Raw genomic sequence first — 27,433 nt, 5'->3', positions numbered from 1 at the left:
GTTTCCACATGTGTGGCGGTGCAACACAGACATGAATGACTTAAAGTGGTGTTATCGTCAGAGTACGTTGGCAAGGAGTTATCCATCATGATCAGTGTTCCCAGCCGACTCTTTGAAGGCAGCTCTGTCCCTCTATCTAACCCCCTCTGCTTCCCCTCCCTCCCCCAGGAGGAGCTCAAGCCTTTGGAAGAGGCTGCTGGAGACCAGGCCCTGCCACCCGCCAGGAGCTGCAGCACCTCACCCCTACCCTCAGCAGCTCCCTCAGCCCTGGAGGCAGAGGAGATGCCCCCAGCCCCTGAGGAAAACGGGGAGGCTGAGCCCATGAGGAACGGAGCAGGACACACCTCGGAGACTGAGAGCAGTGACAGCGGGGCCACCCCTGGGGACAATGAGGGCTCCACAGGAGCCCCCCCAGACCTCTTCCAGGAAGGTAGGGGGTGGTTATTATTCATTAGTGTCTCTCGCTTAGTTTTCACTCAACAGTCATACAACCTTTGCACAGTATGAAATGAGCAGGGCTGTTTTCCTCACCTCTCTTGTTGTTTCCTCAGATCTGGAGACTAATGGGAAGCGTCAATACAAACGGGACTTCCTGCTGGGCTTTCAGTTCATGGCTGCCTGTACACAGAAGCCAGACGGGCTGCCTCAGATCAGTGACGTTGTGCTGGACAAGGTGTGTGAAGAGTGGGCTGAGCAGAGCTTCAACATAGTGGTCAGAATGAGTTAGCTGTGAGCAAGGCCCTAAACCCCACAATAAATATTCAGGACTATAAATGGATAGTGTAAGATGTAAGTTGCTTTTGATAAAAGCTCTCAAGCGAAGGGATTATTTGTATGGAGCAAACAGTGTGAGTAGCCTTTAGTAAACACATGGCCCACTGTCATTTAAAAAAAAAAATGTAGCTATTCATTATGAATTGATATGCTTCTGGTAAGTTCATCTCCCTCTGCTGCACTCTGACCGAGCCAATAGCAGCTTGCCCATAGACATCCTGTTTTGATTAAAATCACATAGCTATTATGTCACACTTGGCAGTGTTGATAATTCAGCCCCAGAAAAGGAGCAATAGACTGGCAGCGATTGATGTACAGTCCCTGGGAGTCATATTTTTCTCCCTGAGAAAATGTTCACTGGAGGAGAGCACTAAGGGAAGTCAACGACAGCTGAGAGCGCTGGAGTTGTTATCCCCCTTCCCTCACAATGTTCCCTTCAGTCCTCCTTCCACATGTGGTTCTGACTTCACTCTCTGCGCCAGTCACAAAATTAGTTAAACAGAATTTATCAAATGCATATCTGATACACATAAAACAGCATACACAGTGGCGAACTAAGACTAGGATTGGGAATCCACCACCTCTCAGTGAACAACAGTGGGATGAACCTGAAAGGAGCTGGGTCTGACCTGTCTCTTTCGCCCCAGTGGTAGGCCCGATTCCGGCCCATACCTCAGGCACTTCATGTAGATCTGAAAGGAGGTGATAGATCTACGCTATATGGTAGTACCCCCCTACCTTACCCTCTGAATGGCTTGGTAAAACATATTGATTATACCTATCGTCCTTTCAGATCTCCACAAGTGCTTAGGGAATCAGGTCTAGTAGGGTGTTGTTTCTGGACCAGGCCACAGCTCTCCCCATATGGCTAGGCCCACAGTGTTAACGGATCACTGCTCCCCCTGCTGGTCAGCTGTTTCACTGTCCATCACTCTCTCTCCCTGTGTTTCTCTGCAGATAAACCAAAACAAGCTGCCAACCCGGGCGGTAGAATCCAGGGTGATCTCCCGAGGCCCTGACTTCACACCGGCCTTTGCTGACTTTGGCAGACAGATGAGTGGAGGACGCGGCGGAGCTGCAGTGAGTCACACTCACTCCCAGGCTCACGTAATTACTACCCCTCCCGACACAAACACCAATCTCTTTCTCAAGTAATGTCTCTTCTTTTTGTTACTTCTCTCTTGCTCACGGACTCACGCTCTCTCTCTGGCTCTCGCTCGCACACACACTCACAGAATATTAATTCGCACACACACTCACAGAATATTACTGGTATCATAGTGAGATAAATGGGGAATGATTTGCATCTTGTTTGTTTACTAGGGATGACTCATTTCCCAAAGTCATACTCATTCAAGGAAAGTTGTGAATTAGACTTCAGCACACAAGTCTTGGCGATGTGTTTGGTGTTGGTGGTGAGCTGTAGAAGTGACATGTTGTTCTGTCTCCTCCAGCAGATGATGAACATGGGGGGGGGTGCCCGGCGGCCCCCGCCCAGGAAGATTATCCTGAACGTGTCAGCGAATGAAGAGGTGCAGCTGAAGAAGGCTGAGAATGCCTGGAAACCTGGCATGAAGAGGGCGGGGCCATCAGATGACCCTGAGGTCATTATAACACAGGTAGGAGGAGCCAAACCTTTCATCTGACACCCAGACACACCCACACAGTGAAATCAAAAATGGACAAGATGTTGAGTTTTTTCAGCAGTGACTCCACACAGGAAAGACATATTGTGACCAAGGAGTTGTCAAGAGACCGAAGATCAAATGAAGTGAGTGAATTCTCACATCAATAAATGATGAGGATGTTGTTGCTGTGCCAGGAGCTCTTCCGGAAGGTGCGCAGTATCCTCAACAAACTGACACCTCAGATGTTCAACCAGCTGATGAAGCAGGTGACAGACCTCACCATCGACACGGAGGAGCGCCTCAAGGGCGTCATCGACCTGGTCTTTGAGAAGGCCATCGACGAGCCCGGCTTCTCTGTGGCCTACGGGAACATGTGTCGCTGCCTCACCACGGTATGTTAAGCTCAGCTCACTATTGTTCGGACATGATTATCTGTGGTTCCTCTGAATGCTGCTAGTCAACATCAAAATATAAACTGTACATGGGTCCTCTTAAGCCCCATAAACATTCAGCAAATGTCCCTAAAGGTATATTTTCCTGCCCCCCTTTCACTCTTTCTAGACCTCATCTTCCATTCAATTCTCAGTTTTTCTTTACTCTCCTCTTTCCCCTATATCTCTGTACCTCTAACTAAATAGCTTGTTACCTCTGTTATTCTCCAGCTCAAAGTGCCCATGACGGACAAACCCGGAACCACAGTGAACTTCCGCAAACTGCTGCTCAACCGTTGTCAGAAGGAGTTTGAGCGGGACAAGGTGGATGATGTGGTGTTTGAAAGGAAACAGAAGGAACTTGACTCTGCACAGGTACCTAAACCCCACACACACACTGCTCAGATCACTAATCTGTCTGTCACCTTGTAGTAGGGGAATACAGAGCAGAGAATTGTATGGGACTGATGTATTGTGAAGAGTTAGTGGGGGCTCATTGTTAGCTGTTGCTAGTTACTTAGTTCTGACAATCTGCTCTCCATTTCCTTTCTAGTCCAGTGATCAAGAGAGACTACGGTTAGAGCTGGAGGAGGCCAAGGACAAGGCCCGCCGGCGCTCCATAGGGAACATCAAGTTCATCGGGGAGCTGTTCAAGCTCAAGATGCTGACAGAGGCCATCATGCACGACTGTGTGGTCAAGCTGCTGAAGAACCATGACGAGGAATCGCTGGAGTGCCTTTGCAGGCTGCTCACCACCATCGGCAAGGACCTGGACTTTGAGAAGGCCAAGGTGAGCAATGGGGAGGGAGCTTAAATGACTTCCAGATGGTCGTATGAGGAGGCCTGGGAGGACATGGGTGAGGAGACATCTCACTGCTCCCTCACGCCTGCTGTTGTCTGACCTGTTTTAACCTGCTGCTGGCCAAAGGAAAGACTCCTACACACGTACCAGTGTACATCCTCTTTTGGCTCTACCAGAGTTTTACGTATCTGTGGTCCTCATATTTACAAATACTGTAATGGTGTATATCTGGCATGATTAACACTGAGACAGGAAATCACATTTAGTAGTCTGTGTTTTATAGGCTAAGAAAAAGGGCTTTTGTTGTACCTGCTCCCAAACTGCTCAGTTTACTTTGAGGCAATACTATATCACACTGAATTGTAAAATGGAGTGGAATGAAATGACATGAGTGTCTGGCTGTCCACTGGAGTGAAAAGTGAGATTTTTGTATTCATACGTCACTTTGCAATGACCCTTCATCTCTCTCTTTCTTGTCATAGCCTCGCATGGATCAGTATTTCAACCAGATGGAGAAAATAGTTAAGGAGCGGAAGACATCGTCTCGGATACGGTTTATGCTGCAGGACGTGATAGACCTCCGATTGGTACGTGTGTGTGTGTGTGTGTGTGTGTGTGTGTGTGTGTGTGTGTGTGTGCATACTCGAGCCTTGTGGTTGTGTGCTGTCTGTGCAGCTCAGCCCACCAGTGAGGGTTCTTTTTTTTTATTATTATTACAATAAATAGGAGAAAACATTCTAATTTTTAGTTCTTCACACGGGCTCCCTGAGCAGACCAGTAATTCATTCTAAGGAAGAAAACAACAGACTGTAATCAGTTAAATTTGAGCATTTAATAAAAAATTCTGCATGAATAGCCATCAACAAAATACTGCTGTGCCATTGGGGCTCCTTGACTGTAGGCTAATTGTGTTGTACGCAGTTCATTAAAAACACCAGATTGTCTCTCTGAGGAAACTCCCTGCATAAGTCTAACACTGCTCGTTCCAACAGCACAACTGGGTGTCCAGGAGAGCTGACCAGGGCCCTAAGACCATCGAGCAGATCCACAAAGAGGCCAAGATTGAGGAGCAGGAGGAGCAGAGGAAGGTGCACCAGCAGCTGCTCTCCAAGGACACCAAGAGAAGGCCAGGTCAGCCAGGCCCATGGGCTACATCCTCTAAGGCTTAGAGCTACACTGGCATTCCCTCCCCATAGCCTGCAGACGGAGACACTACAGTGGCCCACAGTGGTCAGAAAGTTCCCCTACTATCCAATCTGTCAACTCACCCCACAGTATTCTCTTGAACCTGGGGCACTATTTGATTTGTCTTTAATAAACCTGTTGACATGTCATCCCTCCTGTGTGTGTTTCCTCTGTCCTCCAGAGCAACAACAGCAGCAGAGAGAACAGCAAAGGGAGCAGCAGAGGGAGCAGCGTGTGCAACAGAGAGACGAGACCTGGAACACTGTGCCCATGACCAAGAACAGCAGGACAATCGACCCCACCAAGATCCCCAAGATCTCCAAGGTCAGCCACTAAAGCACCTGTAGACCTCGTCTTTTGACTGACTCGTTTGGGTGTTTTACCATGGAGGTTCACTGGTGTTTTTAGTGTACTCAATTTTAATGAAAAAATGGCATCTGTCAATAATTTATGTTTGGTGGCCAAGTCTGTAGAAGTTGGATGACAAGAGTTATGTTCTCATTGGTCTACAAGCACAAGTCTTCATGGACAAATATCAACTTAATCAACTTTCAATTGAAATAAATTCATTAGGCCTTAATCTATGGATTTCACATCACCCACTGGGGAGCCAGGCCCACCCACTGGGGAGCCAGGCCCACCCTTGTGCATATGGAAAATGTATAGTATATTTTTATTTCAGCTCAGTATAGTAGATGAAACTACTGTGTTGTAATGTATATACTGCATTAGGCATCGCATCACGCACAGGATTCCTTTTGTGGGAAATAAATGTGCTTCCTATGACTGTGATATGTGGTTGTCTCACCTAGCTATCTAAAGATGAATGCACAAACTGTAAGTCACTCTGGATAAGAGCTTCTGCTAAATGACTAAAATGTAAATGTAGTGGTGAAATGATACAGGTCCAAATGCCAGATAGGTGGGGTACAAGCACACCCAGCCTTGCATACCTGAGCATGGCTCCCCATGCCATACAGAGCTGTTATAAACCCACATCTGTGTGTCAGTACCAATGATGTATTAGGCAGCTCTCCATTCTCCTCAGAGACTGTTGGTCATTATAGCGTTGTAGGCCCAGATCACATGATATGAGTATTGGAAGGAAAACTGTTTCTGTCTGTTATCATCCTGTTTAGCCTCAGATGGATGAGAAGATCCAACTAGGACCACGAGCCTCACTCAACTGGATGAAGGGCAGCAGCGGAGGGGCCAAGGCCAGTGACTCCGGTGAGGAGACATATTAGGGCTGGGCGATGTATAAAATATTGTTTTTTTTATTTTAGCGCAATATTCCAAATGCCTGTATCGCAATAATCACGTTTATTATTTTTCTCGTTTTTATGAGCACTTCTGTACTGTACATCCTGTTCTCGTGTTGTCTTTTGGTCTCGTCTCCTTCGCTCATTCTGCTGTGACTGTGCACCTTCCCATTTATGCACAATAAGCCCTCCCCCTGCCACTCACAACAACATAGATGGAAAATAACTGTTTCCTCTCTGACAACAGGCTGTTTCAACTCGCTATTTGTGGTTTGGTCCAACAGAATCGGTCATATGGACTCTGAAACACATTCAGACATTATTTAACTGTTATAGATGAGAACTTAACCTTTCTAACGATACCTGAATTCATTAGATCATTGCTGACTATTTGAAATGCAGTGTATTTTATAATGAGAGTGATGTGACATTTTTGGCCGATACGATAGCCGATATTTAAAGTTTTAGGGGCCTTTAAGCATTCTAGTACAGTTAAATAGTTAACACACACACATGGACGCGCACACACATATATCCATTTACTCTGTACAGGGTTCTAGCATAGGATGGGTTATGGATCGGGGACGTTCTTTCAATCTACCTTTACTTGACGACACTTCCTTCATTCTCCATTTGGAAAGCACCGGCGTCTTTTAAAGGTCTGTTTCCAGTTGTTGGTGGAACTACGATAACGAGGAAATACTCAGACTTCATCCACTTTCTGTACCGAGTGCCTCTTGCATTTGTGTAGATAGTTGTTTTGGTCGTCCTGTGTGAAGCACTGTTGTCTTCTATATGTGGCTGCAGCTGCGTCGCTTAAAATTGAATATTTCCTGCAAAGATGTCAGGAAATGCGAGATGTTCAGCAGCTAAAATTGCAAGGGAACTCCTCAGTCGGTGCTAAAAAGTTAATTTTATATTTTTCTGAATATTCTCTGGTTTTTGGAGTTCCACCTGCAACTAGTAACATGAGTTTTTAAGACACCGCCAAGTAAAGGTTGGTTAAATGTTGTACTGTATTGTCTATGTACCATCTGCTCGACCTCAGACACAAGCTATAGCTTTAGATATGCCACAGAGGTTCAAGTCTGCTTGGCTAACCGTCACACACACACTGCTGATGCAGGGGAACTAGTCATACTTGTGTCCTGGTTGAAATGTAATTTCTGCTGCTTCATTTTGTCTCCTATCAGAATTATCCCGGTCTGGTGGTGGTGGTGGTGCCAGTTTAAACCGGTACTCTGCACTCCAGTCCACTCAATCTCATCAAACCACCCCACCGGCACAGAACCTAGAGTATGACACTAGAAGAACCTTGGGCAGGTAATGATCACATTTTGAAACTTTTGTATTATGGATTTGGTCTCAAACTCTGAGCGTCCCATTTCAGGGCAAAACATTCTCTCGTGTGTGTGTTCTCCTCCCAGTCGAAGCAGTGCAGGGAGAGAGCGAAGTGAGAAGCCCCTGAGCCCAGCTCCGTCGAGGCCCGGTTCCTTCGTCCGAGGCGGGAGTGCCAAGGAGCTTCTGGAGAGCCCGGCCCTGAGCCCTGAGGAGCCCCGCAGAGAGCTGGAGAGCCCCAGCGTAAGCGAGGACAAGACTGAGCCAGAGCGAAGCAGTGCCAGGGAGCCTGGTGAGGGAACAGGAGGACAGTTCTAGACTGACTAAACATACGTAGTCAGTGGACACTCACTCACACACTCTATAAGGGGAGCACTCTTGTAATGGTGGTCTTTCCCCTACAGTGAAAGCAGAGCCTGTGGTGGCCCAGTCTCCAGACAGACCTGCCCTCTCTGAGGAGGAGATGGAGAGGAAGTCCAGAGCTATCATTGACGAGTTCTTGCACATCAACGATTATAAGGTGCAATCATTTAATAACGCTATTATATTGCATACTGTATGTGAATGCCTTTGTGTTTTACTCTCGAAAGGAAGTTTGTAAAACAAAGATGTGTGTTTGTTGTATTCTCTGTAGGAGGCTGTGCAGTGTGTGGATGAGCTGGACATGTCCTCTCAGCTCCATGTGTTTGTGCGTGTGGGGGTGGAGTCCACTCTGGAGCGCAGTCAGATCACACGGGACCACATGGGCAAGCTCCTCTTCCAGTTGGTGCAGCAGGACATCCTGGCCAAGTCCCAATTCTTCAAAGGGTCAGCCTGCCTACATATCCATCTGCTCTCATTCAACATGTGTCATATAACAACTGTCCTGTATCTAAAATGGCCGTCTCATCAGATTATCTTTCCCAGGTTTGCTGACACCCTTGAGCTGGCGGATGACATGGCCATTGACATTCCCCATATCTGGCTGTATCTGGCCGAGCTGCTCAGCCCTGTGCTGAGAGACAGGGGCTTCTCTATGAGAGAGCTCTTTAGGTAACACCGCTACTCTACAGCACCAGAATATTGTATTGTTATCTCTCTGTAAAGTTATGGAGATCAAGAGGGGGTTACTATTGCATCAACAGAGCTTATCAGATCAGTCCACATGCAACCCAAATGTATTAAGATCTCACAGGATGACAAATATACTCCATTTAGTTTTCTCTCAAATATTACTGACTGGCTATCTCAGTTCTCATTTATGGAGTGTTGATGTTGGCTCTCACACCTCCATTCCCTGCTGTGGCTTTCTGTAAACTGAGATATGAAGAAAAACAGTTGGGTGGGATGGAACCGCTGGAGACATCTAACCGTGTTCTCTGTTTGTCCACAGTGAATTAAGCAAACCTTTACTTCCTGTGGGAAGAGCTGGGATCTTATTTTCTGAAATACTGCACATACTATGCAAACAAATGGTAAGTGACATTTTGTCGGTTTTACTCCTAGCCCCTTTACTGCTTTCAAACAACATTTCCCTCACAGAGAACAGTTAACATAGCTGTCAGATATTGTTGCATGACTTTTGTGTGATTTAGACGAGAGGTGTAAATGAGTCGGGTGTGAGTGCATTATAGTGCATATCAAGTAAACAAGTCAACAAACCCATTAACTGTCTGTCTCCTACACAGAGCCATAGGAAAGTGGGCACCTTGTGGAGAGAGTCGGGCCTCAGCTGGAGTGACTTCTTGCCAGAGGGAGAGGATGTCCAGGATTTCATCTCAGAGCAGGTTAGTGAGATAACCCCTCTGTATTACGGCATGGAGGCATCCCAACAGAAACAGGTTCACAGCAACCTAACCCTCTTAATTTCCCCTCCTCTCCATGTCCTCCTGTCAGAAGCTCCAGTTCACTGAGGCAGACTGCTCCAGCCATGAGGCAGCCCTCGCCACGACAGCACTGTCCCCTGTGGTGCTCAACCAGCAGCTAGAAAGGCTGCTGCTGGAGGACATGGCCAGTGATGAGCAGATCTTTGACTGGGTAGAGGTACGGACTGTAGTATTACGCCCGCCACACAGCCCAGCACAGCCACGTTTGACTTCATGTCATACGCATGTTGTGTTTATACATGCATAGTGTTGCATATTTCAAGTGAAGTGTCACATATGCAGGCAGTGATATCAAGAAGCTTTCACCTCTGTATAAGCGGAGCTCCTTTGTGCTCCTCTGTTATCATCCACATCCCAGGCAAATCTAGATGAATCTCAGATGAGCTCCTCTCCGTTCCTGAGAGCTCTGATGACGGCTGTGTGTAAGGCAGCGGTGAAAGGTAAGCTCTCCATTCCTTTAGCTAGGAACAGATCAATGTTGTTTTTTATATGTTATATAGCTAGAGGAATTCAACAATTCTTTCCATCTTTTGTTTCTTGTGCAGATGAAAGTGCTTCCTGTCGAGTGGACGTAGCCATCATTCAGAGGAGATTGCCCGTATTACTCAAGTACCTTAACTCAGACACTGAGCGACAGCTTCAAGCACTTTATGCACTGCAGGCGCTGATAGTCACTTTGGATCAGCCTCCTAGTAAGTAGCATCCCAATCAGACCCTTCAACCTCAATATTCACGATAAAGATATAAGCACGGTTCCTGCCCGGTCTCCTGCCCTGCATTTTACTTTTTTATTCTTGACAGCAGACATCCTTTCGTGGTTTTATCTCATGCTATTATATAAAACAAAAGTGTATTCATTAACCTACATGCATATCTATACCCTCACACACTCTGAAAGCAGAGACTAATTTAATTTAAGCCATGGGATTTGATGGTTATCATAGCACTTTTCCCCTCTTGTCTCTCTTTCTCCAGACCTGCTCCGGATGTTCTTTGATTGTCTGTATGATGAGGACGTCATCTCGGAGGACGCTTTTTACAAGTGGGAGACCAGCAAAGACCCAGCAGAGGAGCTGGGCAAGGGTGTGGCTCTCAAGTCTGTAACGGCTTTCTTCACTTGGCTGAGGGAAGCCGAAGAGGAGTCGGAGGATAATTGACAAGGGAGCAGGCGGCCGCTGTAAGCCCCCAGGACAAGAGGCCAGCTGTTGCTAAATAGAATAACTGCATCTTCATAGCAAAACAAACAGACAAACCTACAAAATGAGCGCGGGCAGGATGACATGTTTACGGCTGGAACTTTTTCTGCGGTACGGTTCTGAGACAATTTTGAGTTTGAATTCCAACGGCTGAAGCACTAAATACCTGTATTATACATAGAAAATATTTTTGTTTTAAATTTTAACTTTTCTTTTGTTACTTTTTAAGAAGAGACTTAAAGATACATAGGTTCCAGACTCTTTAATTTATTATTTTTTTAAAGGACTGCAAATATGGAAGTTTATTTAACATTTGCAGATGCTCATAATGAGGAAAACATTGACGAATAGAAATAACAATATTATTAATTATAATAACAATAATAATAATTGTGAAATAAATAGCCTCCCTGGATTCCATGTTTGGTTGAAAACAGGGTAAAAAGTTATTTTGGGATGAAGGGGAAGGCAGAGAAAGGGTGGATGCACAGAGACAATTGACATTGTAAGACATCAGAGGTCAAAGGTTATCAGTAAATAACCACAGGAAGTGCACTCTGTGATATGTACATAAACCTCCCAAGAGGAAGAGATATGCATTCAAGAAGCAATGCAAATCTGTCCACAAAATAGCATTTAAATGAACGTGAATAAACAACAATGAACAATGGATAAAATGCAAGATTAAAAAGAAAATGCCAAGGTTGCTGAACATGAAGTGCTTGTAATACTTAAGACCTACCGAGCAAATGAAAAGCTTGTAAATACATTAAAGACAAAAAAAGTATTTAAAAAATATTGCAAATGCAATGGTGATTTTGTGGAGTGTGATGTCTGCACTGCAATGTGAAGATTTGTTACTGTGTTTTAACATTGCTGGCGATACAGTCTGAAGAGGAAAGTGTGGCAGTGTCAAGCATGTATCTCTAAAATGAGGCTATTGAGTAATTCTTGTAGGACAATGGAAGTTAACTAGAACAATTATTTTCTAATAAATACAAAGAATTTGAGTCAACTTCCATTGTCTTCCAAGAGTTGCCAGTTTGTTCCTTTTTATTAATGCGTCTTGGTTGAAAGGTGAAGTATCGACAGTATCTTTTCCTCCACAGGAATGTACCCTACATCTTATTTTGTACCCCGTAGACGAGTGAGGAAATATTGTAACGAACTAGCTGAGCCTGATGCGGCATGGATGATGTAGGACAAGTCATATCTTGCATGTCTTAAATTGACTTAGGATGTTTGCCAGAATTCCTATGTAATGCTCTTGTATCTTTGACCTGTGATTGAGGTGTAGAGTCAATGAAGTGACAGTCAACTAGTTAGTGGATGAGCACAAACATCTGCAGAAAGCATTCGCATGCAGAAATGTAGGAGGGTAAGAGAGACTGTATCACACCATTCTTTGATTACATTTCAGACAATTTCACCTTCTGACAGACCGGAAACCAGTATGGTATTGGAGCTGTCGTCTACAGTCTTGCTTCTGCAGGACAAAGGTTGGTGACTGGTAAGCATATCTGGGAGCGCCATATCCCAGATACTATACTGCAACATTTCAATTAGAATTTCTACGTTGTCACTTTCAGGAGTTCCGAATAATTTTCAACATTTGGCATTCTATGGGAACCGGTTAAGCACATCGCAGTGCAAAATCACTGGTTTAAACATCATATTGGATACAAAATAACTGTTAAATTAATGTTTTAACTATCCCTATATTCTGTTATTACGGTGCTATCACTCTGTTATTAGTACGCTTGTGCGGAAGTCTGCTGATGGACCTGGCCCGAGGGCAATGGCAACCATGTACTGTGGAAATAGTGTTCAGTGAACGTTGTTAATCTGGAAACTAGTCGTTGTCATTTTAAATTAACGTCAGTAGCTGAAGATGGCTAATAACTACAATTTGCCACCTCGCTTCGTCGAGGAGAGGTCGTATGAAAGTTGGAAAAATTAACTTGGAATCTGGACACTTGATTATTTACTAATCTGGACGAGAAAAAGCAAGCACGTGCAAGTGGTATTATCCCTCCTTTGAGGATTTGAACAAGGATGATGGTATGGGAACTTCGATCAGAGCACTGGTTTCTGTGTTTCTCAAAGAGAAAGACGGTGCCTACGAGGCATATTCAAACTGACAGTTAACGTTACTAGAGACATTTCGGTTGCGTTGACGGACTACATAAATTATTTCGAATAGCGGTACAAAAAGATGCGCAAGTACGACATGGTTCTCCTGGATGCAGCTTTCAAGTTGCTCGATCCTGCCTGGATGGTAGGGTGATACGGTTGGCTTTGACTGCTTGTATATTGTGCTGACTTCAGGCAATGAATTCGGCACTAAAAATACTTTGGTGAAAAGTCGTCTCGCGACAATAACAGATGGAATGCAAGTGAGTGACGCAGCATGTTACACTGCGCGTCAGAGAAAAGGCGCCAACCAGTTACGTTCTCAAGATAACCAGACGAGGGCGCCATTGACCGGCACAAGTCCACTGGACAGGTATGGATGGGGATCAAAATGTGCTATTTGTCAAAGCACTTACCATTGGGATAAAGACTCTTCATAAAAATGAGCACGTTTAACTAACAGAGGAAAATGTAAACAGAGAGAGAGCAGTGTAACATTACACTGCTTTCAAACAAATCTGCTTCTGAGATATTTATAGTTGAATCCTTAGGATCTGCTGTGAATGATACTGCATTTGTGTGTGGCACAAAATGCCTTAAGGGCTATGTCATACAAAATATGATTGACACCAAACAGAGCTTTCAAATTTGGAGATGGGAGAATCGTCTTTCCTACCAAGAGAGTCAAGATACCAGCAAAAATTGGTCAGACTAAGTGTCACATTGAAACAGAGGTGGTCCCTACAGATATCACCTTACTATTAAGCAAAGCTTCCCTCAAGAAGTCAGGGGCTGTACTTGACATAAAAATTACAAGGCAGTGATGTTTAAACAACCAGTGACCCTTGAACTTACTAGCTCAGGCCGCTGTTGTGTAAACATTTTCGAAAAAAACATCATACTGTCCATGTAAAAATGAAATTCTTACAGACACAGAGCTCATGGAGATTCTAATAGTCACAGAGAACAGGGAAAACTAGTATTGTTAAAACTTTACAAAGTTTGGACATGCTACAGTTGACAGACTTAAGAAATTACTCAGCGGTTCTGGGAATAATGATGATGTGAGTTTTTCCATTCTATGGCAGATTGTTAAGAGACATGCCAGAATACAGCAAACCTAAGCCCAGACCAGCTGTTGGTTTGCCACTGGCTTCCAAGTACAATGAAACCGTGTCTGTAGATCTACACGAGCTAGAACCAAGTGTTTGGTACCTTCACATAATCAACCACTTCACACGCTTCAGTGCTGGAAGCATTTGTGAATATTAAGAAACCCAGTGAAATCGACCAAGCACTTCATTCATTCCTGGATAAGTATGCATGGCCCGCCCCAGAAATTGTACAGTGACAATGGAGGAGAATTCCGTAATAATTCAATAAGAACAATGGCTGGAGAAATTACAACATGGATGTGAAGACAACTGCTGCATACAGTCCATGGAACAATGGACTTCTGGAGAGACATAATTGAACACTCACAGAGATTATGCTGAAAGTGAAGCAAGAAGTGAAGCAAGACATTGACTGGAAAACAGCCCAAGAGTGGGCTTTGATGGCAAAAAACTCTATGCACAATATTCATGGCTACAGCCCATACCAACTAGTTTTTGGGCAGAACCCTAATTTTCCCTCTGTACTTGTTGACAAGATTTGATTTGAGATGCAGCAAGAAAAGCGTTTACTGAAGCAGAGTGTTCAGGGAGAATTCACAGGGCTCTGCGTAAACAGCTTTGACCCACTGATGAGAAGTACGGGACTGGAAACATAGTGTACTACAAATGAGTTGACTGTCAAGAGTGGAAAGGACCGGGAGTAGTCATTGACCAAGATGGTATGGTGACATTTGTGAGGCACCATTGTCAGGGTGCAACACAAGATGGGTGAAAGTAAATGATCAAAAAATATGGAGCAGCTGTTGCTGACAATCAGCCTCTGACTACAAATTACAAAAAGGACATATTAACATACACAAACAAATCTACCAGATGTCGCATCCAGTGATATGGACACTGAAACTGACACAAGACATAGAGCAGAAACGGGTAATACTGCCTTTGGGCAGTTTTGTTGCCGTGGAAAACTGTTTCATTCGCCAGTGTGGGCAAATAAAAACATCCATTTCGTCCATATAAACTAGTCAGCACTTATGTCACACACTAGCTGCTAGCTAACTGGTTAGCATTGACGAAGTCAGAATGGGCATGCACACTCCATTGTTATGTGACAGAGTCGATGGCTTTTGAATTAGGAATTAGAAATGAATACTACACTGAACAAAAATATAAATGCAACATGTAAAGTGTTTGTCCCATGTTCCATGAGCTGAAAAAAAAGATCCCAGAAATGTTCCATACGCACATAAATCTTATCTCAAATTTTGTGCACATTTGTTGACATCCCTGCCAGTTTTGTTGAGCAGGTGTTTCAATACCATGACAGAGAGTATCACGTCTGCTGCAGGCGCAGTTGATGATCTTATTTCTAGAGTTGTTCAAATGGAGCTAGCTAGTGTGTTCATGTTTCCAAGTTTCAAACATGTTCTCAAATGGCAGCATACAATATGACTTTCCTCAGTACGACCCACTTTGCTGTCGGACTCCGCATGCTCATGGGGTTGATATTGCTGGTCCAGATGTGATGTAATTATTTTAACTCCGGTAGGGCAAAATCTAAAAAATAGTAATCCCCCCCCCCCCTCTCAAAAGTGCACCAGTGCTCGACCAGTTGACGAAAGCCAACATCACCCACGACAGAGAACGGTTGATTGTCAAGGGCAACGAATTACATTATCTTGGCGTTAAAGGATTTTGCCTTTTAAGTTGTCTCTCTGAAATTTCCCTACTCTTTCAAATGACTGCTCGACTTGTTGACTGCTCGATCCATACAGCAGACATTGTGGGCTAGGTTAGGAATGCTGTGTTGCACATGTGGCGCAATTCTACGTGGCGTCATTACGTCATGTACCTACGTTATATGCAAGATGTTCTCATCTATCTGTGTTATATAGGTATGCATGTCAGCTTTGACATCGGTATTGCACATCAGCGTTAAACTAGACATCAGTCTGATACCGATATTGGCATTTTTAGCTAATATCGTGCATCCCTAGTTCCTGAGATGTTACACACTTCTCCAGGCCTTTTGAGATCTGCTCATCTGTACAGTGTGACTGCAATGATGACTACCTGGAACATTTGTGGATGCTTTGCAGATTTTTTATATATATTTGTTTTTACAGATAATCTGATTTAAGCCTGGAGAAGTGTGTAACATCTTATCAACAGTTGCACTCTGAGTTGCAGAGTGCAACTGCTAAATGGCTTAAATGCCACCTCACATTTGAGTTCCAAGTAATCTTGTTTTCTGTTCACTTGTAGAAGATTGCTAAAGCGTTTCAATGTCATTCCTGATGGGTCTCGTTCCCCTGCTCTGATGTTGCATACATCAACTAATTTTGCATGCCACGTCATCGACTGACAGATTGCTATAACATATATGGGTGAAAACACACTGGTAAGAATGGGTGCGTTCAAGTGGATCACATTTGTCAAGTCAGGGCCCATCTTTGCCTTTCAAATTGTCCGACATGCACCTTATATGTTGACTGCATGAACTTTACAAAATCATGTGATCAAAGGTCATGAAGTTTTGACTGCAGTCAATTAAAACAAATGGATGCCATATTTGACGTGCTCTCATTCATTGATTTTACAATGTACACACAGGATTTCAGTTTGAGAGTTAATGATATTGGGGTTGGAAACCCCACCCCAAAAAAGTTAATAAACAACACTGCCATGTTGATCTAAACCTTGCTGTTTGAAAACCAGTTAGCTTTCGACTTTCGGCTGTTTGTTTTTTTGCTACTAGTAGAATGTTTTGGCCCACTCGGTTGTCAGTAGAGATTAGCCAATCAGAGAGCACAGACCTCTGCAAAAAACAATTTAAAAAATAGGGCATTTTCACTGTTTATTCCACACCCTTTTTCATAGGAATTGCTAACTAAAACAATTAAACTGGATAATAGCTACATCTTCTTTTGTAGAGCAAGTCTTTGCAACTTTTACATCTGTTAGATAAGGGAGTTTCGTGTTTCAAGAAGCATTTTTGTTAAATTTGATAATGGGCACTTGCATATTAGTTAGCTAGCTGCAGCTAGTAACATTATTATTAAATCATCAGGAATTAGCAAAGACAGTACAATATGAAGATGGGTATAAACTGCTTCTTCAATAGAAATTCCTGGTGACGCTTGTAGGCGATGGCATGGCGACACAGGCTAGCTAAACCAACGAGTTTTACAACAAAACCGCTCAATTGTTCTATCTGTGGCTAAACTCATGCGTAGAAACAGGTCATTGAGTCTAAGTCGTCTCGCGACGAACTGCGCATGTGAGGCCATATCATCAAATTGTAAATGTCGGTTTGTCACTTTCACGAAGTTGGAGTAATATGTTCAACTATTTAAAAGCATATTCATTAGTTAATAAAAATCGGCTTCTTCTATAGAAATAAATCCTGCCTCTCGCTAAATGGTAGAAAGCAGATTATTCAGTCGACATTACTATTGGTCCTATGGCAACCATGTACAGTACATTCCGAAAGTATTTAGACCCCTTGATTTTTTTCCACATTTTGTTACATCACCGCCTTATTCTAAAATTGATTAAATAGCTTTTTTCCCCTCATCAATCTACACACAGTACACCATAATGACAGTGAAAACATATTTTTTTGAAATGTTGGTAATTTTATTATAAACAAAGATACCTTATTTACACAAGTATTCAGACCCTTTGCTATGAGACTCGAAATTGAGCTTGGGTGCATCCTGTTTCCATCGATCATTGTTTCTACAACTTGGAGTCCACCTGTGGTAAATTCAATTGTTTGGACATGATTTGGAAAGGCACACATCTTTCTAAATAAGATTCCACAGTTGACTGTGCATCTCAAAGCAAAAACTAAGCCATGAGGTCGAAGGAATTGTCCGTAGAGCTCTGAGACAGGATTGTGTCGAGCCACAGCTCTGGGGAAGGGTACCAAAAAAATGTATGCAGAATTGAAGGTCCCCATGAACACAGTGGCCTCCATCATTCTTAAATGGAATCAGTTTGGAACCACCAAGACTCTTACTAGAGCTGGCCGCCCGGCCAAACTGAGCAATCAGGGGAGAAGGGCCTTGGTCAGGGAGGTGACCAAGAAACCGATGGTCACTCTGACAGAGCTCCAGAGTTCCTCTATATAGATGGGATAACCTTCCAGAAGGACAACCATCTCTGCAGAACTCCACCAATCAGGCCTTAATGGTAGAGTGGCGAGATGGAAGCCACTCCTCAGTAAAAGGCACATAACAGCCCACTTGGAGTTTTCCAAAAAGGCACCCAAAGACTTTCAGACCATGAGAAACAAGATTCTCTGGTCTGATGAAACAAAGATTGAACTCTTTGGCCTGAATGCCAAGTGTCACATCTGGAGGAAACCTGGCACCAACCCTACGGTGAAGCATGGTGGTGGCATCATCATGCTATGGGGATAAAAAAATATTAGGGAAATATGAACAGAGCAAAGTACAGAGAGATCCTTGATGAAAACCTGCTCCAGTGCACTCCGGACCTCAGACTGGTTTAACTTACAACAGAAAAACAACCCTAAGCACATAGCCAAGACAACGCATGAGTGGCTTCGGGACAAGTCTCTGAATGCCCTTGAGTGGCCCGGACTTGAACCCGATCAAACATCTTTGGGGAGACCTGAAAATAGCTGTGCAGCGACGCTCCCCATCCGACCGGACAGAGTTTGAGAGGATCTGCAGACAAATGAGAGAAACTCCAGAAATACAGGTGTGCCAAGCTTGTAGCGTCATACCCTAGACTCAAGTCTCTAATCGCTGCCTAAGGTGCTTCAACAAAGTACTGAGTCGCTGCCTAAGGTGCTTCAACAAAGTACTGAGTAATAGGTCTGAATACTTATTTAAATGTGATTTTTTTCATTTTTTATTTTAATACATTTGCACCAGAAAATTACCTGTTTTTGCTTTGTCATTGTGTCTAGATTGAGGGAATTTTGGGGGGTTTGATGGATTTTTAAATAAGGCTGTAACGTAACAAAATGTGGAAAAAGTCAAGGAGTCTGAATACTTTCCGAATGCACTGTATAATGAAGTGGCAGCCTCATTCATTTAGCCGTTAGATTCAGTTAGTCATAGTACACAACGTTTTATCACTGCGTTCTCTACCAGAAAGTTTGTTGTCCCTCTTCCATGTCACATGGGTTGATACATTGCTTTGTTTTAATTTGTAAAGCCCTTTAACAAAAAGTCCCACAATACTTAACATCATTACTAAACATCATTACTAGACATATGAGTTACCACAACCTGTCTCAGGGATGGCTAACACTGGAAACGTATTTGGTCTCTACTGTTAGGTAAATCAGCTTTTAGTTTTCTTTCACCTTATTTGTGGAACAATCTTCAACATGTTCTTAAATGTGATGTTCTGGTGCCTCTAAGACAATTCAGAAAGCTGATTGAGGATCTTATTACTGATGTTTGTTTTTTATGACCATGTTATTGTTTCTGCTTGCATTCTGTATTTATATATTGATGTGTGTATTTTCTGTAAAATAGACCTTGGTCTCAGTATGACTCCCTGATAAAATAAAGGTTAAATTAATAGAAATACAATCTGGCTAGTTATAAAAAGGGCTTTGTACAACAGAAGCCGCATTAGCGCAACTAGTTTGTTAGTTAACATTGGCTGGCTACTCGTGATAAGTCTTTCGCGAATTCGAATATTGGGAATCGCATCCGTGAAAGATCCATTTATTTGCCTTCATGATTTGCATACTGCTACCAAAGACAGTACAGTATGAAGATATGCAGAAACTGTTTTTCCCTAAATGAATCCCAGATAACGCTTGTAGGCGATGTCATGAAGACGTTGGCTAGCTAAACTCATGTGCAGACCAAATTTCGTGTTTCTAACGGTCATCTCGCGCCGAACTGCGCATGTGTCAAATCAAAGGCACTCTGATATAGTTGTTTTTGCTGAAAATAAAGGCATGTAAGCTTATCACTCATGAGGTTGGAGTAATAACATATTCAACTACTTAAGACATTGGCTCGAATCCAGGTTGTGACTTTGGATTTCGAGAAAGTTAACTAAGGAACTATTTTTCTCATTGACTCCTCAAACCCCGGACTGGTCTGTTTCGCGAACGTTCCAGGAAGTCTCGCGATGCGCATCTGGGTTTAGAAACAGCTGCTACTACTTTTTGAGCTTCAAACAACTATCTGCAAATAAATTACAAAATTCTTCTCTGAAGACAGTAAATAATACATATTGCTGGCTATCTAACAAACATTTTATTTTAAGGTGCATATCACAAGCTGACATAACATCAAGGCGGTGGCCCGTTCCTGTAAGTTCATGCTCTACAACATCCGCAGAGTACGACCCTGCCTCACACAGGAAGCGGCGCAGGTCCTAATCCAGGCACTTGTCATCTCCCGTCTGGATTACTGCAACTCGCTGTTGGCTGGGCTCCCTGCCTGTGCCATTAAACCCCTACAACTCATCCAGAACGCCGCAGCCCGTCTGGTGTTCAACCTTCCCAAGTTCTCTCACGTCACCCCGCTCCTCCGCTCTCTCCACTGGCTTCCAGTTGAAGCTCGCATCCGCTACAAGACCATGGTGCTTGCCTACGGAGCTGTGAGGGGAACGGCACCTCAGTACCTCCAGGCTCTGATCAGGCCCTACACCCAAACAAGGGCACTGCGTTCATCCACCTCTGGCCTGCTCGCCTCCCTACCACTGAGGAAGTACAGTTCCCGCTCAGCCAGGTCAAAACTGTTCGCTGCTCTGGCCCCCCAATGGTGGAACAAACTCCCTCACGACGCCAGGACAGCGGAGTCAATTACCACCTTCCGGAGACACCTGAAACCCCACCTCCCCCCTAAAAGATTTACATGCACCATTGTAAAGTGGCTGTTCCACTGGATGTCATAAGGTGAATGCACCAATTTGTAAGTCGCTCTGGATAAGAGCATCTGCTAAATGACTTAAATGTAAATGTAATACTGGTAGCCTACTGTTCGGGCTTTACAATAGATGTGCATTTTCTTCGTGTTTCCAGGTCGATTTTCAAGCATTTTGAATGAGGAGCTCTTTTAGGTGAACAAAGCCAAATGATGCGGCTACATATGTGGCTGACCGAAAAGACTCAGAACAAATATATGTATAACTAAACCAAGATAGACCACAGCCTGTCGTTTCCAGTGGGATCAAATCAGTCATAAGTGGGCAGAACAAGCAAGGAGGGGGGCAGAGGCAAGCATGAGCCAGTGAGATCCTATTGGCGCGATGTAGCACGTATTTGCATATTTTCTTGAGAGAAGGCCTACCCTGAAGTGTGCGTGTGCAATAACTCAATTCACCCTTGCGCTCCTAAACAACGCAGAGTAAAATCCACAAAACTTTGCCCAATGTTTAAGAGATTTTGGTAACCGAAAACTGTATTGAGATCAAATGTTTCATCGATGAGAAAGTTAGCATAATATTGGCCAAAATGTCTACTCCCGCTTCTGGCCAGTGGTCATGAGTGGAACCGCCAACCGGATGCTTCACACTTCAATACATTGGCTAATTCTTCTGGCTACCACTATAGCGTTACGCCGAGGGACATTCCCAATAAAGCTTAAGAAAACGATGCTACTGCCACCTTCTGGTTTGGACTATTTTAACAAGGCTGACGGACAGTGACCTGCCGTCTGGAAGAAAAAAAGTTTGACTACCAACACTGTTCAGATGTGCTAAATATTCTCGGCCGCCAAACGTTCGATGTACCGGTGAACGTCAAACGTACCGGTGTCCTGAGCCTTCAGCTGATACGTAAAATATCTATGGAGGCGTTGTAAGATCTGGCAGGCGTCAGCAACGCCTGGGCAGAGGAACGCGCCCAAAATCTGCGCAGGACGACTGCACTTATTTTGGAACGCGCCCAATTCCTTACCACGACGCTACGTGTACGTTCAAGGGGGAGGGGCACGTAAACAGAATTCTAAACAAAGGAGAGCGAATCAGTTTTTATTTCAACGTCTTTGTAGAGAGTCGAAAGGTAAGAATATTAATAATTGTACATGATTAGTTCCTGCAAAAAGTGTTTGACGATAGAGCTCTGGCAAAAATGCATGCACCGTTTTCTCCTTTGCCAATGCAATTTCGATGCATTTTACCATCAGCTCTTTGCAGCGCCATTACTGTGTAGGGTAAATGAACAAAATGGCCATATTATTACTGAGGACGTGCATCTTCCTCGTTATGATTTTTTTGCAAAAAATTCATACACACTCCTTATTTATTTTGATTTTGATTTATTCTGGTCGATAATGTACTTTTGCAAAGGGCAGTAACTTGCATTTGATGAGTGCACAGGCCATGATTAATGTTGCCTCGCACATGGATATCAGAAGCAGTGGGTGACTTTTACGACTGCATGATGTTACCATTGGGTCTTGCTAAGTTGCTTTGTATCAAACTGTATTGTGATTTTAATAATAGAGTTAATAACTTATCTGAACATGCAAAGGAAATGTTTTAATTCCTATCTCTGGTCACCAGTTTGGAGTCATGCCTATACGTCGTGCAGCTAGGACACCACCCCAGGAGATGCCCCCCTCGGCTGCACCAGAGGGAGGTGAGTTCAATAATCTCAACATGAACAGGAACTCTATGGTGTTCATATCAATGATGTATATAAACCCTGGATTGCTGATGCTATGTACTGGCTTTTTTTTTTTAACCTTTATTTAACCAGGCAAGTCAGTTAAGAACACATTCTTATTTTCAATGACGGCCTGGGAACAGTGCCTGTTCAGGGGCAGAACGACAGATTGTACCTTGTCAGCTCGGGGGTTTGAACTCGCAACCTTCCGGTTACTAGTCCAACGCTCTAACCACTAGGCTACGCTGCCGCCCCATTTGAGAGGTTTGAAGCAAATGGTGGACCATATTGGGGCTCCACAGTAGTGGAAACGGTACAATTTGGTCATCTATAAAAAAAATATATATATTAGCTCACATTCACCATAATGCTTACTTATTATATTACGTGAGCTAAACATAGAAAAATATGTAAAGTATGTGTGTTTTAAGATGACTAATGTTACTGCCCCCGCTACTGGGGATTGGCAATGTCTGTAATAGAATAAATGTGGCAAAAATGAATGTTGACAATAATACATTTTATTGCTATAGCTTCCAAACTATTATTTACAATTGTGGGGGAGTGCCAAGATGATGGAGTCAAGGTGGCTTCAACACAGCGCCCCCATGTGTCATCTAGTGTGTGTGATTTGATAGATATATAGATCTATTTATCTATCATTGGTTCATATTTACCCAGCATTGACAGGCTAGGGGTGAATATGGTAACCACTTGGCAGGACCTGGTTCTTTCCCCCAGTTGAGTCCCATTTGTCATAGTCACTTATCGAATCCTTTCATATTAGTGGTTTAAGAGTGGAATCGGACTTCCCAAATATTTGACAATGTTCTGAGTTCTTGTTGAGTGGTATGTGAATAAAGCATGACATCTGCTTGCTGAATTAACCTATTCAAACTTGTCGTTCTCCCTCCCCCACATCTCTCTCCAGAGCCTGATGCCAGTTCTGAGGAGTCTGCCTCTGTTGAGGAGGAGCAGGAGATGGCATCTGCTGCCCTAGTAGCCAAGGAGGGGGAGGGCACAGGTGAAGGAGAGACCAAAGAGAATGGTGAGAAACCTGAGGGAGAGAAAGGTGATGAATCGACTGGAGAGAAGACTGCTGAGGGGGAAGAGTTTGAGAAGAAAGAGTGAGTTGCTTGTGCTCATACTCTGTGGTGGTTGCTTCCATATTGGTGCAGATAAATGTTTAATTGCTCTTTGTTTTGTTGGTTGGTTGCAGAGAGAAGGATGGCGTGAAAGAGAAAGTGAAGAAGCCAGTGAAAAGGGCCATTCCCGCCTGGGCAACCATGTCTGCCAGCAAACGTGCAACGCTCACTAATAAGAGCACCTCCACCATGCAGCTGCCTAAGATGGACGACATCCTCATCGAGGCCATTGAGGTCTGTACACCACAAAACACTTACCTTTGTATTATGTAGTTCTCCCTTATTCCCCACGAATGCAACCCCTGCAACTCATCATATTTCCTCTGCAGTCCTGCAAGGAGAAAACTGGGGCCTCAGCCCATTCTGTCATGAAGTACATTGTGAAGAAATACCCTAACTTAGAGAAGAGGAAATTCCTCCTTAAGAAAGCTCTCAAGAGGCAGCTGGAGAAGGGCACCGTCAAACAGGTGAGGAGTCCTTATCACGGACCAAAGCTTACCATGTATTAACATGAATTGCAAATGGTAGGCAGCAGTCTTGGTGTTTTTGATCTGTGGGTTACTTGTTGTGGTGCCCTATATCCTGTTTGTCTGGTGGTTTACCTGCCTGCGTAGTACTGTTGCTTTACCTTTTTATTCACTCTCACAGCTAAAGGGTAAAGGCCTTTCTGGGAGCTTTACCATTGGGAAGCAGTCCTCTAATAAACCAACTGCTAAAGGGGTAGGTAATTTTCAGCCGCCGATCTACAAACTTCAACACTAACAATTACAATTGACTATTATGTGATTGTTCCATTGGCTTTGAGTAGGCAGCGTTTGGATAATATATGCCATTTAGCAGACACTTATGTGAAATCATGCTTGCATACATTTTTGAATATTTTTTTTACTGGAACTGAACCCACTATCCTGGCGTTGCCAGCGCCATGCTCTACCAACTGAGCTACAGAGCACCACTTTGTTTGACAGTGATTCTGATTGTGATGGTTTGGTGCTAGAAGCCGATCGTCGTGGCACCTGGGTTGAAGGCAGAGACCCTTGGGGATGCTCTGCCCCTGATCATCACACGGCTATGTGAGCCCAAAGAGGCGTCTTATATCCTGATCAAGAAATATGTGGAGCAGCACTTCCCTCAACTCAATGTGGAGCATAGGTAAATAACTGTTTTATTGTTATATTGGGATGGGTGGGGTCTCTTATTCTGTTTGGAGTACGTAAACACATGCTAACTTACAGTATTACTTGACATAGCAATGCAACCCTGTGCACAACCCAAATCTACAGAATGTTTAATGCAGTACCTTTGAACTATGGGATGTTCGTGGAGGTTAAATAGAATTTCCAATGCAGTCACGATTTCATTCCTAGGCCAGATATTCTAAAGAGTGCCCTGGTGAGAGCTGTGGACAAGGGTCATCTGGAGCAGATCACTGGAAAAGGTGCCTCTGGAACATTTCAGGTTAGCCTTATACTAAAGGAATGCACAATTCAGTGTACTTCATGAAGTCTGATGTTGGATCTCTGTTGTATGAAGTGTTTATCTCAGCCCCTCTTACTCTCTTACAGCTGAAGCGGGAAGGGGGCAAGTTCCTGCTTAAAGGCGGGCCCCTGGAGGACGCTATCATGACAGCCATTGTGGCAATGAACGAACCCAAGACTTGCAGCACCACCACACTCCGCAAATTCCTGTTAGAGACAAACCAGGACAGCATGGAGTACCGTGTGGGTAAGACCTGCTCCCTGACTCTCTTAAGAGAAACACTGCTTTGGCAAGATGTGAATGCCTACCTGCAACTGCAGGAGCGCTCTCATTAGCTAGGTTAAATCAGAGATGTAAAGATGCTTTATTGACCCCAGGCACTTCTCTTCCCTCAGTGAACAACCTGAAGAGGACCCTGCAGAAGTGCAAAATGATGGGCTGGATGGATCAGATCACTGGGAATGGGCTAAACGGAACCTACCAGCTCTGCTACCCTTACTACCCCAGGTAGAACACCACTATAGGAAGGTTACTATGTGATGTACATTGCTACCCTCTGTACATCATTGCATTGCTACTATGTGACGTATATTGTTGCCCTCTACATCATTGCATTGCATGTGCTATACCAGGAACAGTATTTCCTGAAGTTCACTCACCTGGAACCGAAAGGTTAAAGATCAGACTGTCTCTTCTTATTCCACAGCCCAGCCATTCTGTTCCCTGAAAAACAGAACGTGAAGGAGCAGAAAGTGGCGGAGAAGGACAAACGCAGAAAGAGGGTTGACTTGTCTGATGAGGACTCTGATGAGGAGGAAAAGGACTCGTCCGAGGAAGAAGAGTCAGATGATGAACCCCCTCCTAAGAGGTGAGTCGAAGGTCAAGTGGATAAAATCCAATGAGAATATTTTGATTGATATTGTCATACATAGCAGTGAACCATTTGAAACTCACTAACAGTGTATTTGTTCAATACGATCCTTAGGAAAGCTGGGAAGAGGCCACCACCTAAAGCGCGTCGTCCCCCCCCCAGCAAGAAGTCTCGGCCGGCAAGTCAGTCAAGGGCTAAGGGCAAAAAGAGAGCTGCCCCAGCAAAGAGGTCTGCACCCCCAGCCAAGAAGTCTGCACCCCCAGCCAAGAAGTCTGCACCCCCAGCCAAGAAGTCTGCACCCCCAGCCAAGAAGTCTGCACCCCCAGCCAAGAAGTCTGCACCCCCAGCAAAGAGGTCTGCACCCCCAGCAAAGAGGTCTGCATCCCCACCAGTCAAGGTATCCCCACCAGTCAAGGCACCCCCACCAGTCAAGAAAGCTGCACCTGCGAGCAAGCCCAAAACGCCCATCATCAAAAAGCTGATGAGCAAGGCATCTAAGCGGCCAACGCCCAAAAAGTCACCTCCTGCAAAGAAGGCAGCAGCCAATTCTGCAGTGAAGGCCAAGCCAGCAGCTCGCAAGTCCCTGAGGGGGAAGAAGTGAGTTTACTATTGCCCAGCAGTGGAAGTTTAACTGTAGCTCTGAAGACAGTGGTGCTCTGCCTCTCTCCATGCTCTCTTTCGCATCATTGTTTTCCTCCAGTTTGGGGCTATAGAATTACTTTCTCTGTTGGATTGGGATGTGGCAGTTATTAGTTCATGTCAATTTACTGTACTTGGGAACTGTTCTATTTCTGTGAACCCAACTTTTAATCTCCATTGTGTAGAATGGCCTCTTAAAATATGTAAAACTGCCTAGGTAAAGAATTGTGAAATTTCCATCACTACTTTTATTTCCCTCACACACTTAATTTTGATAATGTATAGGCAGAGATCCAGAATCAGTGACTTTTACTTTTTAAATTTTGTCCCAGTCCACTCTACCATGTTTTACCTGGACACATTCCTTTTATCAAATAATTTGTTTAGCATTTTGGAAACTTTCTTCCTCTACAACATTTTTGATTTCTCTACATTTAATTTGGAGTGAACTCATCTTAAAGGATATTGAGATTTATGTTATTGAGTGAATTTGAGAGCATAATGACAGCCAACTTTTCATGTAATGAATTATTGTTTATTACGAATTCTGTTATTTAAATGATCGTATGAGTGAAACATATCCATCGCTGGGCCTGTGGTTAAAATACTTAATTTGATTGGAGACTAACTGATCAGGAAGCACTGTTTGTCATTGTGATTTTCAGTACTACTGCATAGTATTAGGGGATTTTTTTTGTGTGTGTAAACAAACAAGCTAATCAAAGTGAATTGGTTGTGTCCTATAAAGCGAAAAGAAAACAGACCAATACAATCTTCTACGTTCTGTGTAATAGTGAAAGATTGTGAATAACACACTTTGTTTTGAAGGAGCGTAGCTCATACCCTGCATGCATGCGTGTACTCTTTATGTTATGCTTTTTCCCAAGTCATTATTAAAATGGCTATATTTGTACTTCCTTCATTCTGTCATGGTCTCAAGGGGAGACAAACACGAA

At 43.9% G+C, this 27,433-nt stretch overlaps 2 protein-coding genes across 20 annotated transcripts in view; both read left to right on the top strand.

The window, feature by feature from the left end:
• Nucleotides 1-11,279, top strand: part of LOC118400199 (eukaryotic translation initiation factor 4 gamma 3-like) — an 83,628-nt gene extending 72,349 nt beyond the window's left edge. For 12 of the 14 annotated variants that reach the window (XM_035796804.2, XM_035796811.2, XM_035796809.2 and 9 more), the window contains 22 exons: nucleotides 169-430; nucleotides 552-673; nucleotides 1,732-1,881; nucleotides 2,229-2,393; nucleotides 2,597-2,794; nucleotides 3,065-3,208; nucleotides 3,387-3,623; nucleotides 4,118-4,222; nucleotides 4,628-4,766; nucleotides 5,002-5,144; nucleotides 5,960-6,050; nucleotides 7,276-7,405; nucleotides 7,510-7,712; nucleotides 7,825-7,940; nucleotides 8,055-8,227; nucleotides 8,327-8,452; nucleotides 8,793-8,874; nucleotides 9,088-9,186; nucleotides 9,296-9,442; nucleotides 9,644-9,725; nucleotides 9,831-9,977; nucleotides 10,261-11,279. In XM_035796804.2, coding sequence (XP_035652697.1) covers nucleotides 169-430; nucleotides 552-673; nucleotides 1,732-1,881; nucleotides 2,229-2,393; nucleotides 2,597-2,794; nucleotides 3,065-3,208; nucleotides 3,387-3,623; nucleotides 4,118-4,222; nucleotides 4,628-4,766; nucleotides 5,002-5,144; nucleotides 5,960-6,050; nucleotides 7,276-7,405; nucleotides 7,510-7,712; nucleotides 7,825-7,940; nucleotides 8,055-8,227; nucleotides 8,327-8,452; nucleotides 8,793-8,874; nucleotides 9,088-9,186; nucleotides 9,296-9,442; nucleotides 9,644-9,725; nucleotides 9,831-9,977; nucleotides 10,261-10,442 — 3,243 coding nt within the window. In that variant the 3' untranslated portion in view covers nucleotides 10,443-11,279. The remainder of the gene's footprint in view (nucleotides 1-168; nucleotides 431-551; nucleotides 674-1,731; nucleotides 1,882-2,228; nucleotides 2,394-2,596; nucleotides 2,795-3,064; nucleotides 3,209-3,386; nucleotides 3,624-4,117; nucleotides 4,223-4,627; nucleotides 4,767-5,001; nucleotides 5,145-5,959; nucleotides 6,051-7,275; nucleotides 7,406-7,509; nucleotides 7,713-7,824; nucleotides 7,941-8,054; nucleotides 8,228-8,326; nucleotides 8,453-8,792; nucleotides 8,875-9,087; nucleotides 9,187-9,295; nucleotides 9,443-9,643; nucleotides 9,726-9,830; nucleotides 9,978-10,260) is intronic. The other 2 variants (XM_035796803.2, XM_035796800.2) reach the window with 2 other exon arrangements.
• A 1,684-nt stretch (nucleotides 11,280-12,963) lies between these two features.
• Nucleotides 12,964-27,390, top strand: LOC118400202 (heterochromatin protein 1-binding protein 3-like). 6 transcript variants are annotated; one of them, XM_052473391.1, is made up of 13 exons: nucleotides 21,867-21,888; nucleotides 22,241-22,316; nucleotides 23,275-23,470; nucleotides 23,563-23,722; nucleotides 23,818-23,955; nucleotides 24,137-24,208; nucleotides 24,486-24,640; nucleotides 24,856-24,946; nucleotides 25,054-25,213; nucleotides 25,363-25,474; nucleotides 25,674-25,835; nucleotides 25,953-26,108; nucleotides 26,193-27,390. In XM_052473391.1, exons 2-13 carry the CDS (start codon nucleotides 22,250-22,252, stop codon nucleotides 26,437-26,439), a joined length of 1,716 nt encoding a protein of 571 aa, XP_052329351.1. In that variant the 5' UTR covers nucleotides 21,867-21,888; nucleotides 22,241-22,249; the 3' UTR covers nucleotides 26,440-27,390. The 6 variants fall into 6 exon arrangements, with proteins under 6 accessions (XP_035652714.1, XP_035652713.1, XP_052329351.1 ...); XM_052473390.1 differs by having other exon boundaries at nucleotides 25,953-26,129; XM_035796821.2 differs by lacking the exon at nucleotides 21,867-21,888 and adding an exon at nucleotides 12,964-12,987 and having other exon boundaries at nucleotides 25,953-27,390.
• Nucleotides 27,391-27,433: the final 43 nt, after the last annotated feature.

The sequence above is a fragment of the Oncorhynchus keta genome, chromosome 21 (assembly GCF_023373465.1).
Source record: "Oncorhynchus keta strain PuntledgeMale-10-30-2019 chromosome 21, Oket_V2, whole genome shotgun sequence".
NCBI classification, from domain to species: Eukaryota; Metazoa; Chordata; class Actinopteri; order Salmoniformes; family Salmonidae; genus Oncorhynchus; species Oncorhynchus keta.
This window is presented reverse-complemented; position numbering and strand designations above follow the sequence as displayed.